The 10,584-nt window shown below is 47.4% G+C and overlaps 1 protein-coding gene across 7 annotated transcripts in view; it reads right to left on the bottom strand.

The window, feature by feature from the left end:
- Positions 1–10,584, bottom strand: part of SNPH (syntaphilin) — a 47,514-nt gene that overhangs the window by 6,568 nt on the left and 30,362 nt on the right. Inside the window, exons 2-5 of one of the 7 annotated variants that reach the window (XM_043981993.1) lie at positions 9,096–9,152; positions 8,186–8,463; positions 6,092–6,298; positions 4,683–4,832 (exon numbers count right to left, since the gene is read on the bottom strand). In XM_043981993.1, coding sequence (XP_043837928.1) covers positions 4,683–4,832; positions 6,092–6,298; positions 8,186–8,463; positions 9,096–9,110 — 650 coding nt within the window. In that variant the 5' untranslated portion in view covers positions 9,111–9,152. The remainder of the gene's footprint in view (positions 1–4,682; positions 4,833–6,091; positions 6,299–8,185; positions 8,464–9,095; positions 9,153–10,584) is intronic. The other 6 variants (XM_043981994.1, XM_043981997.1, XM_043981998.1 and 3 more) reach the window with 6 other exon arrangements.

Here is a 10,584-nt window from a genome sequence, read left to right as displayed (position 1 = left end):
TCTCTATATTCTTTCAAACTATATTACGTACTCTGCCATATGAACATGACCTGCATTTTAGAATCCCCATGCCTTTGCTCGCAAATTTGTTCAGAAATCCCCTATTCTAGCATTTCATGATTTTATTGGGCCAATGGACATTTTGGAGCCTAATATATTGAGAGATTGACAAATTCCGGACTGGGTAGTCTGGGGATCTAGGAAAATAAGAGAAAGAGTAGAGGGCACAGTTTAGAAGCTGGTGATGCCTGTTTGTTAGACATAAGATATTGGAGTCCACGACGTGTGTCAGAAATGGAGAGCAAAAAGGGCACTGGAAAGTACGTGGACCTGGGGCCTGGGAACCAGTGTCAAGAGGGAAAGGATGGGGCTGAGTTACAAAGTGGGTGGAGATGTAGTTAAGGTACACTGAAGGGCGCCTCTTGCTCACTGGGTCAAACAAGGGAAGCCTGAAACCAGAAATGCTGCCCTACTGTGGTTGATGCTGCTAACTTTTCATGACTCAGTGTGTCTTCTTCCTAATTCCCACCAGTTTTTGCTGTCATCAAAAGTATCTTAGGGGGGCAGCTAGGTGGCGCAGTGGATAAAGCACTGGTCCTGGATTCAGGAGTACCTGAGTTCAAATCCAGCCTCAAACTCATGACACTTACTAGCTGTGTGACCTTGGGCAAGTCACTTAACCCTCATTGCCCCACAAAAAACAACAACAACAACAACAACAACAAAAGTATCTTAGATGAGCCTTATCTACATGGCACACACCACCACCAGGGCTCCATGGAAGATGGTTTGGGAAATGCTGACCTGCATCCATCAAGGATGTCCTCTTAGTAGAGCATGAAAATGATGTGATAGATGGGCCTGGATGTAGGTAATGGGAACATAGGGTATATTATATGTGCCAAATTAAACAATGGAATTGAGGAGGGTTAACAATACATTCATGTTTGCTGTGTTCCTACCCTACATCTACACTTTTTTTTTCTGGGATCCCATGATCCAAGCAACCATTCAGTTTATCAAAAACCCAGCAATAACAAAGGCTATTTAAAAAAAAAAAACCAAAAACAAAACCCAACACATATTCTCATGGGATTGGGAACAAGTACTTTGTTATCATACCCAGGGATCTGTCTTAGAGACAGGAAACAAAAAGTTGGGGTAAATGGGCACTTGTCTAAATGGAAAAGTGAAGACAGTCTCCTAAGGGACCCAGTTTCTGCCATAGATGACCTAGTGAACTGAGGACATAAAGAACATGCTCCCTTTGGATATGACATCATAAAATTGTTTCTCAATTGAACAAACACTTTGTAAACTTCCACTGTGTTCAAGGCACTTTTACATATCTGTTTTAAAATCTTAATATGTTTCTTTTTTTTTTTTTTTTTAGTGAGGCAATTGGGGTTAAGTGACTTGCCCAGAGTCACACAGCTAGTAAGTGTTAAGTGTCTGAGGCCGGATTTGAACTCAGGTACTCCTAACTCCAGGGCCGGTGCTCTATCCACTGCGCCATCTAGCTGCCCCTGTTTCTGTTTAAAGATGTTTTTTTTTAAAGGCTATGTTTGGGGGAAAGGGATATGGGCCTTTTAGCTGAGGCAGACTTTAAAGGAACTGTTTTAAAAGGAATGGACTTCCAAAGATTTGTAATTTCCACTCCCATGGTGCCTGATAATGCAGATCACAACCCTTCCATGCCCCGGGGGCCAGTGTCACGAGCTGTTGGGGACAGAGCGGTCAGCCCTTAGTGGCTAATTGTGGGGGTGGGTGGAGAGGGTGAGAGTCTCTGAACTTAGCAAGTCTGGGCCTTATATACCACACATCTTGTCATCACCATGAATGGACCCCAAATCTTTGCAGGCAGAGGGACCTGCCAGAGTCTGAATTCCAGGGGCACAACCTTCAAGCACTCCTTGTCACCTCGATGCACGTGGGCAGAAGTACAAAGAACAACCAAATGAGCAAATGAGCATCATATTTAAATTCATGAACGTCAGAGGACGATACCTGTGGTACCTGTCGGCAGGGGGAAGGTGTCTGTCTGTTCTCTCTCTCTCTCTCTCTCTTCCAGCATCCTTGTGGCTCCCCTACTGGAGCACTCCATTTCCTATCACCAGGTTTTTCCCAGGCTACCCCTAGTCCATCATCATAGTTACTCCTTAGGCTCAGCTCAGGTGATACCTTCTACACCAGGCCTCTGCCGAGTGTCCCCGCCTTGGGCGGCTCTGCCCATCCTGAAATTATTTCTTAACTTACTTTGTAGCCATGCCCGTGCTGGATTTTCCAATAGGTACAAGATCCTTGGGGGTAAAAACTTGTTTTTGTCTCAGTATCCCCAGTAATTAGTTGGTGCCTTGTATATGGTAAGCACTTAATGCCTTTTGAGTTGAATTCTTAAAGATAGAGTGGAAAGTTACTTGCTTCTGTTAGAAAATAATTTTTAATAGTGGATTTCTAGGAGAAACTCAGACATTAGTTTTAATTGCTCTTTTCCCCTCACCAGAAACCAGCCTGGGATGAGTCTTCATCTTAAAAAGGAATACAGATTGATTTTTCTGATTAGCTAGAGGAAGGAACACACCTAGATGGTTGGAATTTGATCTCTAGACCACCCCACAAGTCATGTCAATCGATGGAACTGAATAATGCTAACCAATTAACTTAGATCAATGTATGGTGACCTGCCTCTACCAAAAAGAGGATAAAATCCCTGGCCACACCAGGGTCTCTCTCTCTCTTCTTCCCTGGACTCTTTTTTACTCTCCATGTGCCCTCTCCTCACCCTCTTGGCTCAATACACTGGGTATGTAATTGTTTAAGCCTGTAAGCCTGTGACTAGTGGGGAAGTCAGGGAGACATGTGATCAATACTTTAATAATATGTGATGTTAATTAATAATAAATGCTTACTGCCAAAACTGGTGCAATAGCCATTAATATATAATTTAGTAATATTTTATAAAACCCAGCCTAGTCCCCCAATAATTTAAATACCATACTTCTAATTAGCATGACATAGTAGATAGAGTGCTGGACTTGGAGGCAGGGAGACCTGGGTTCAAATCTTGCCTCCAAAACTTACTAGCTGTGTGACCTGGGGGCAAGTCACTTAACTTCTGAGGCTCAATTACCTCATCTATAAAATGGGGATAATAATGCTTGTAACACCTGCATCACGGGGCTGCTGTGAGGCTCAAATGAGATAATATATGGATGGCACTTTGCAAAGCTTTGTGTAAATATCAGGTATTAGTATTACTTCCTAAAAGCCTCATTAGGGGACCCGGAAATAAGTCACCAAATCCCCAGATGGAGCCATGAAGCTTCAGAGAAGAAAATTTGAAAAATTAGAACCTTCCCTTCAGTCAAAGACAGCGCTGGGACCTGATCACATGACTGTTTTAAAGAAAAAAAGGTGGGGGGGAATAAGCAGGCCCTGGTGAGGACTAAGGAGATAGCACAGATGCAGAATGAGATTCAAGGGTAGTTAGTGGAAACCTCCCAAGTTCCCCACTGAAACAGAGAAGCCCACGGGGGAAACCCCAGCACCCTATCCCTGCCATATTTATGTGTGCCCAATCCTACATCTGACTCTCTGGTTCCACTCACAGGCCCCTACACAGAGAGAAATATTTGGTGACTTGAAGAAATGATGGCAGGGCAGAGTAGAGAGGGAGTTGGGGTAGGGGGTGAGGAGAAAAGAGGCAGTCAGAGGCATCATACAAGGGAAGGAGAATAACAGGGGGAAACCTGACTGGGCCTTAGGTGCCCAGAGGAGCTGAGTAAAAGGGACTAGAGGCCTGTGGGGAAGGGGATGAGGCTTTGGTCAGTGCCTAGCATGGGTGCCTTGGCTCACTTGGCCTGCTCCCTAGGATCGGAGAGAAAAGAAAGAATGAAAGTTTCATTCAAACCAGACTTCCACGTTCCCTGGAAAGTGCCCTGCCCTTTCTCAGCTTCCTGATTTTGCTCACAATGATTTCCATGTTCAGAATCATTCCCCCTTCTCCCTAAAGAAGGCTTTCCTGATCCCTGGAGTTAAAGTCTAAAAGTCCCCCCCTCCAATTCCCTCCCCCCACCCCAATTTTGAATACCTCCAGTGCTGGAGAATCCCTTGCCTCTCAAGGCAATTGTTTTGGATGGCTCTGGTGAATAGAATGTTTTTTTCTCATATCAAGCAAAAAAAAAAAAAAAAAAGCTTCCCCTTTGTAAGTCTACGTACTTCTGTCTGTCCTCTGAGGACAAGCAGATTCGTCTTTCCCCCATGAAAGCCCTCCAAAGAGCTACAAATGACTGCGATGATGTTCCTGGACTGCACGTCCCCTTCATTCCCCTGCTTATATTCTGCATTATAAAATCGAATCTGTATTATACTCACCTATGTCCATGTTTTCTCTGCCTTACTATACAGTGCTCTATCTCCATAAGGGCAGGAAGCCTGTTTTAATCAGCTTTTCTAATCTCTTCTCTCCCCTGGCCCTCCTTACAGTAAGTAGGTGCTTACTTGTTGTAATAATGAATGAATGAAAGAAGGCTGGAAAGCCCAGAGGGTCCCTGGACACTTCTGTTGGTTCCAAGGGTCACCACTTCTGCTACCACCACCTGCTTCTAGTATCCAGAAGAGAGTGGACAGGGGGACAGGCCTGGGGCCTGTTGGGGCCCCACCTCGGGGAAGCACCTGCTTACCTGTCCTGCAGCCGATCCTGTGTGTCTTTGAGCCGAGCCCTCAGGTGCCGTATGCACACCTCTTTTTGCTGCAGGGGTGTCAGGTATTGCTCTGGGGTGGGAGGCTTGATGCCATGGTTATCGCTACACAGGGTGTACTTCATCGAACGCCTGGAAGATGGGATGGCTAGTTAGCGGCTACTTCTCCATTTTGTCAACCCTACCTCCAGAGCTGATGGACATCCTGGAGGGTCTGCCATGATGCCAGGGGTGAAGCACAGTTCTCCATTGGCATTACCCCAAATCCATCACCATTATAGAGGACACAACTCACAAGCTGTGTGACCTTGGGGGAATGGCTTCCCCTCTCTGAGTTTCAGTTTCTTCTTGTGTAAATGGGGACAATAATGCTTGCAATGCCTTAAAAGCAAGCTCAGATTAGGGGAGGTGGTGCCCTAGGAGGGAACCGAGTCTGTATGTGGGATTAGACTTCTACTACATCAGGACCACCTTCAGCACAATTCTTTACCTACATCCCTCTCATACCATATGCATGTACGCAAACTCACTGGAATATAAATAAGCACACATGTACTTATTCACATGCATATAGACACATATACAAACATGCCTATACCCATTCACACACACAAATAAGGACATACAAAGAGATGTACATATAGCGCATATACGCCTACCCATTCACACACCGTATACCGAGATGCACACGCACACGCAGGTTAACACACTTGGGTACGTGTACACATGAATCTGGACACCTGACCCCAATACCTAATGCCAATCATGGAGACAGGGGGCGGTTAGGCATGCAGATTCCAGTAAGCTTGTGCCCAGAAGTCCATGGGCAGCTTGTTCTGATGCCTGGCCCAGGCTTCCAATGCCACCAAGTACAAGGGGCAGAGGCTTGTTTGTATGATGCACAAAAGAATGAGCCTCTCTAGGTCACCCAATACCCACCCCTAAATGATCCCTCCAAACCTTGTGTCACTTGGTTCCAGCTTTTCTTGGCTCTGCTTTTCTTTTCTTTTCTTTCTTTTTTTTTTTAATAGGGCAGAGAGGGTTAAAGTGACTTGCCCAGGGTCACAAGCTAGTAAGTATCAAGTGTCTGAGGCTGGATTTGAACTCAGGTCCTCCTGAATCCAGGGCCAGTGCTGCTCTGCTTTTCTTAAGAGTCCAATTCCTTCCACTGGGTAACTACAATTATTTAATTTGGACCTCAACAGCTCTCTAGGGAGGGCATCATTATCTCCATTTTACAGAAAGAGAAATGAAGGCCCAGAGACAGGAAAGGACTTGCCCAGGGTCACACAGCTGAATAGCAGTAGATGAGTGAAGAAAAAGTTAGGCCACCCACAACTGGGGTGTCAAGGCCCAGGATGGGGAAGGTATAGTGAGGTAGGGGTGGTTACCTGGGTGTGGGGCTGCTGTCACTGCCCTTATAGGAGCCAGAGTTGCTGCTGCTGCTGAGCGAGGAGGTACCATAGGTATCCCGCATGCTGACGGGAGGAGAGGTACGCCTGGAGGCAGGAAGAAGAGGTGGAGGCCCAAGCTGGGTGTCAGAGGATGGTGAACATTGAGAGAACACGGCCAGCCCATTTCGTCCATACAGCCCCCGGCTGTGGGGCGATCATGGGGGGGATATACAAACAGGGGCGACAGAACAGACAGTGGAAATCGAAGTCAAGTTGGAAGACAAAGCGGAGGCCATTCCTCCTCACACAGAGCCAGCCCTACCTTCCTCCCTTCCCCTAAACATAAAGAGGCCATGGTAGGGCGGTGCTAGCAGGGACCTCGGGGATCATCTAAGCCAACCCTTTCATTTTTCTGATGGGGAAATGGTGGCTCAGAGGGAAGTGACATGCCCAAGGTCACACAGCCAATAAATGGCAGAGCAAGAAACCATGTCTCCTGAGTAACTGAGTGGTGTTCTGGTCAAAGTCACTCGTAAGAATGGTCCCCTCAGAGCTGAGAGAAAGGTTCCCTAATAAGGTCAGGTGCCCAGTGAGAGATTCCTGTGACATGAGAAGCAGAAAAAGAGGAAGAAAAGAGAAACAAGGGTATGTGTATATGTGTGTGCATGTGTGTGTGTATGTCTGTGTGAGGGGGTGTATGGGAAGGGAGTCAAGGAAATAATACATCTGTGGGGACCTAGTTCTTATAACCCAAAGACAGGACTTCCCTCCAGTAACAATGCACCCCTTACAGATCTGTGCTGCTTGATACATTTATGAGCCTTTTCACAGCCGATATTTCATTTAGCTAAATGACCCTGGTCAAGGGTCCTCCCCTTTCAGAGCCTCTGGCTCCCCATCTGTACGATGGGAATATTAATCATACTCATGCTATCAACCCAACAGAAGGGTGAGGATCAATTGAAATAATGTCTATAAGGTACTTTGTCAGCCCTTTGGTGTCATATGATAGCAGTTATTACTATTACTATTACTATTATTATTATTATTATTATTATTATTATTATTATTATTATCAACATCTAATCCCACTCCTTCACTTCATGGTGGGGGGAAATGAAGAACCAGAGAGAGGAAGCACCATCCAAGGTCACATGGTGAATCTGGGACTCGAACCCAGATCTCCTGACTCAGACCTGCTCTCTTTGAGCCCAGCAGCCTGGGGATCTTCAAGGCCCCTTCTAGCTGCTCTATGTTTTGTAATCCTCACACTAGTCTTCTGATGTAGAAAGGGCAGGGATTATTGTCATTTTATAGATGGGAAAACAAGCTCAGAGAGGGGGACTCTCTTGCCTCTGCCTGCACAGCAAGTTTGTTTTCGAGGAATCAGATGCGACCTTACTCATGATCACCAGGCTGACATTCGGTCTAACTTTAGGTGGGGAGGGCAGAACCGAAAGAGAGAATAAGAGAGGGGAAGAAACAGAAGGGGAGAAAGACAAAAGGGGGGAGTAGCAGGGGAGAAAGAGGGGAAGGAGACATAGAAGAGAGAGAGATACAGATATAGAAAAAGGTGAAGGCAGGAGACAGAGAGAAGGAAAGAAACAGAGAGGGGGACAGGGAAGAGAGAGGGAGGGAAGGAAGACAGGGAGGGAGAGATGGGGAGACAGAAGGAGAGAGAAACAGAGAAACAAACAGGAAGGGTCAGGGAGGGAGACAATGGGGGGTAACAAATAAGGAAGACAGATGAAGGAAAGGGAGGAGGGGAAACAGGGGGAGAGATGGAAGGGAGGAGACAAGGCAGAGACAGTAGAGAGACAGAACGGGGAGACAAAGAGAGAGGAGGCAGAAGACAGAGACACAGAGCAAGACAAAGAGAGACAGAGACAGGCCCGGAGGCAGCGGAAATGAGACCCTATGTTCCAGAGCTGGAAGGGGCCTTGAAGAGCATCTACTGCAGTCCTGCAACCTGACAGATGGGGACGCTGAAGCAAAGTGAATCACCCAAGGTCACATAACAAGGCTCCACTCGGCATACAGCCTCATCCAGGCCCCTCCCTCTCAGCCCCCAAGGCCGCTGGGGTAGCTTACCTGCGAGATCCAGTGGAGGGCCTTCTGCTCCCTGGCAGGGACATGGCCATGAGGCTGCGGGTCCTGGTGAGGGGCGGGATTGGTGCCGCGGCTGAGGAGAAAGGGCGGGTTGGGACGGCCGGGGGCAGGGCCGGCCCTGGCCAGGTCATCCTCTCGCTGGGGCCACCGCCTGGCATGGTTGCCTCACCTCCTCTCACCCCTTCAGGCCTTGGACAGGGCCCCTGGCTTACCCTAGGGCTGAGCGTGCCCTGGGCGGAGGAGGCCCCTGCTGCCTCAGCCTGGGAAATGTATTTAAAGACAATCCTCCTTTGGGACTGTTCCCTTCCCCCCCAGCCTTATAATTCTAACATAACAGAGCTGGAAGGAAACCTTAGAGGTTATCTAATCCAACTCTCCCCATTTTACAGATGGGGAAACCAAGGCTTAGCTTAAATGGCATGCTGTACCGAGTCAATAATGGAACAAGGACTTTTGACTCCTAAGATAAATTTTTTTTAAATCAGAAGGGATCTCAGAGATCAATTCTTTCCCCAACACGCATGTACACACACACACACACATATACACATACACACACACACACACACACACTTTACAGATAAGAAAACTGAAGCCCACTGAGAAGTGATTTTTCAGCTCTCACACACACACACATTGAGTTAGTGCCAGATATGTGAGTAGAGCTGGGGACTCCTGTCTCTTTCCAGCCCTCCCCTGAGCCAGGCTGCCTCAGACTAGGTGGTCCCCTTTCCCTGAGCCTCGACAGCTCCAGCAGCCCCTCGGGCCACTGCCTGAATGCTCCCCTAGCTGTCCCAGCTTCCGCTTCCTTGAGGGAGGATTCCCTTGAAGCAGGAACTGGCATCAAGATCGGGCTCCGTGTCCCCATTTATAAGGGGCCAATCTCACCAACCGTCACATCAGCCATATCCACTGAGAGCCCGGTGGCACAAGGCACTGTGTTTTCCGTCTAAAGGGGAGACAAGACAGACCGACAATACTAACACACAAATGTCGATATACATATGGACACAACACATCATGGAGGTGAATTCACGGATCGGAGAGGCACACAGCATGGCAGCTCTACCGAAGACACAAACATGCACATAGGTATCCGTGGGAGCCAAGCCGTTTGGGAGCCGTAACCTGTATGCATTGTTGTGGGCATGCATGTAAGAACACAAACGCAGACACACGTGCAGATACGCCTACAAGCCATGCCAGCGGTGCCAGGGCTCCGGGTGAGCCAGGCTGGGGCTCTGGTTAAAGGGATTCATTTGGGTGTAGAACCCTAGGAGGACAGTAGCCAGAGACTACGCTTCCTGGGGTAAGGGACACAAACATGGAACAGATACAACAGAGCCATCTCTACCGGCTTCCTTCCCAGACTGACCTAACCCTCCCACCCAACTCTTCCCAGACAGCAAAGGCAGGATCAGAACTCCGAGCCACACCCTCCTTCTTCAGGGCCTCCTCTCGCTCAGCCCTCCCTTTCCTTGGGGGCAGGGGTCTCTTCCTATCCTATTTTCCATAAACCTCCTGCCTCTTGTCACATGCCCCTAGTCTCTTCTCTGAGCATAGAGCTTCAATGGAAAGCTAGGTCCACCCCAGTGTTAAACAGGGGGAAAATCCTTTAAAGGAAAGGGTACCTTTGAAAACAGAGAATGCATATCCTCTTGGGGAATAAGGGCGATGGGGGAGGGGTGCTAGGGTAAAGAAGAGGCTTGTTAGCTAAAATGGGTGGTGGGGAAATCTGTGACTTTTGAAAAGAAAAGGGAAAGGAATCCAGTGGGCCCAAGGGGAAAGGAGAAGGTGTCTGGCTAAGAAGGAGAGAGATGAGCACTGGAATGGGGTAATTTAGGCCAAATGTGTCCAACTTGAGGCCCACAGGCCACAGAATGTTTAATGAAATAAATAAAAATGCAATTCAACACAGATAATGTTAATTTGTGTTTTTCTAAGTCGACAACCTACAGGGCTTTCTATCTGAGTTTGACAGCACTGTTCTAGTCTGATCTTTTATTCCATGCAGAAGACCACACTATCACGCCCCCGCCCTCCCCCCTCCCAAAACTGAACACTTTCAGTGATAGAGTCCAAAGCGGATTATTCTACCTTGGGATTTTGTTAAGAAGTTGATTAATGATCCTGTTAGGAATATTTTTCTCAGGTTGAACTAAAATCTCTTTAGCACTTTTGTTTTTCCCTTGCATCCAACTCTTCATGCATGACCTCATTTGGGGTTTTCTTGGCAAAGATACTAGAGTGGTTTGCCATTCCTTTCTCCAGCATATTTTACACATGAGGAAACTGAGGCAACCAGGGTGAAGTGACTTGTCCAGGGTCACACAGTTAGTAAGTGTCTGAGGCTGAATTTGAACTCAGGAAGTCTTTCTAGT

The sequence above is a fragment of the Dromiciops gliroides genome, chromosome 2, assembly GCF_019393635.1.
Source record: "Dromiciops gliroides isolate mDroGli1 chromosome 2, mDroGli1.pri, whole genome shotgun sequence".
NCBI lineage: Eukaryota > Metazoa > Chordata > Mammalia > Microbiotheria > Microbiotheriidae > Dromiciops > Dromiciops gliroides.
This window is presented reverse-complemented; position numbering and strand designations above follow the sequence as displayed.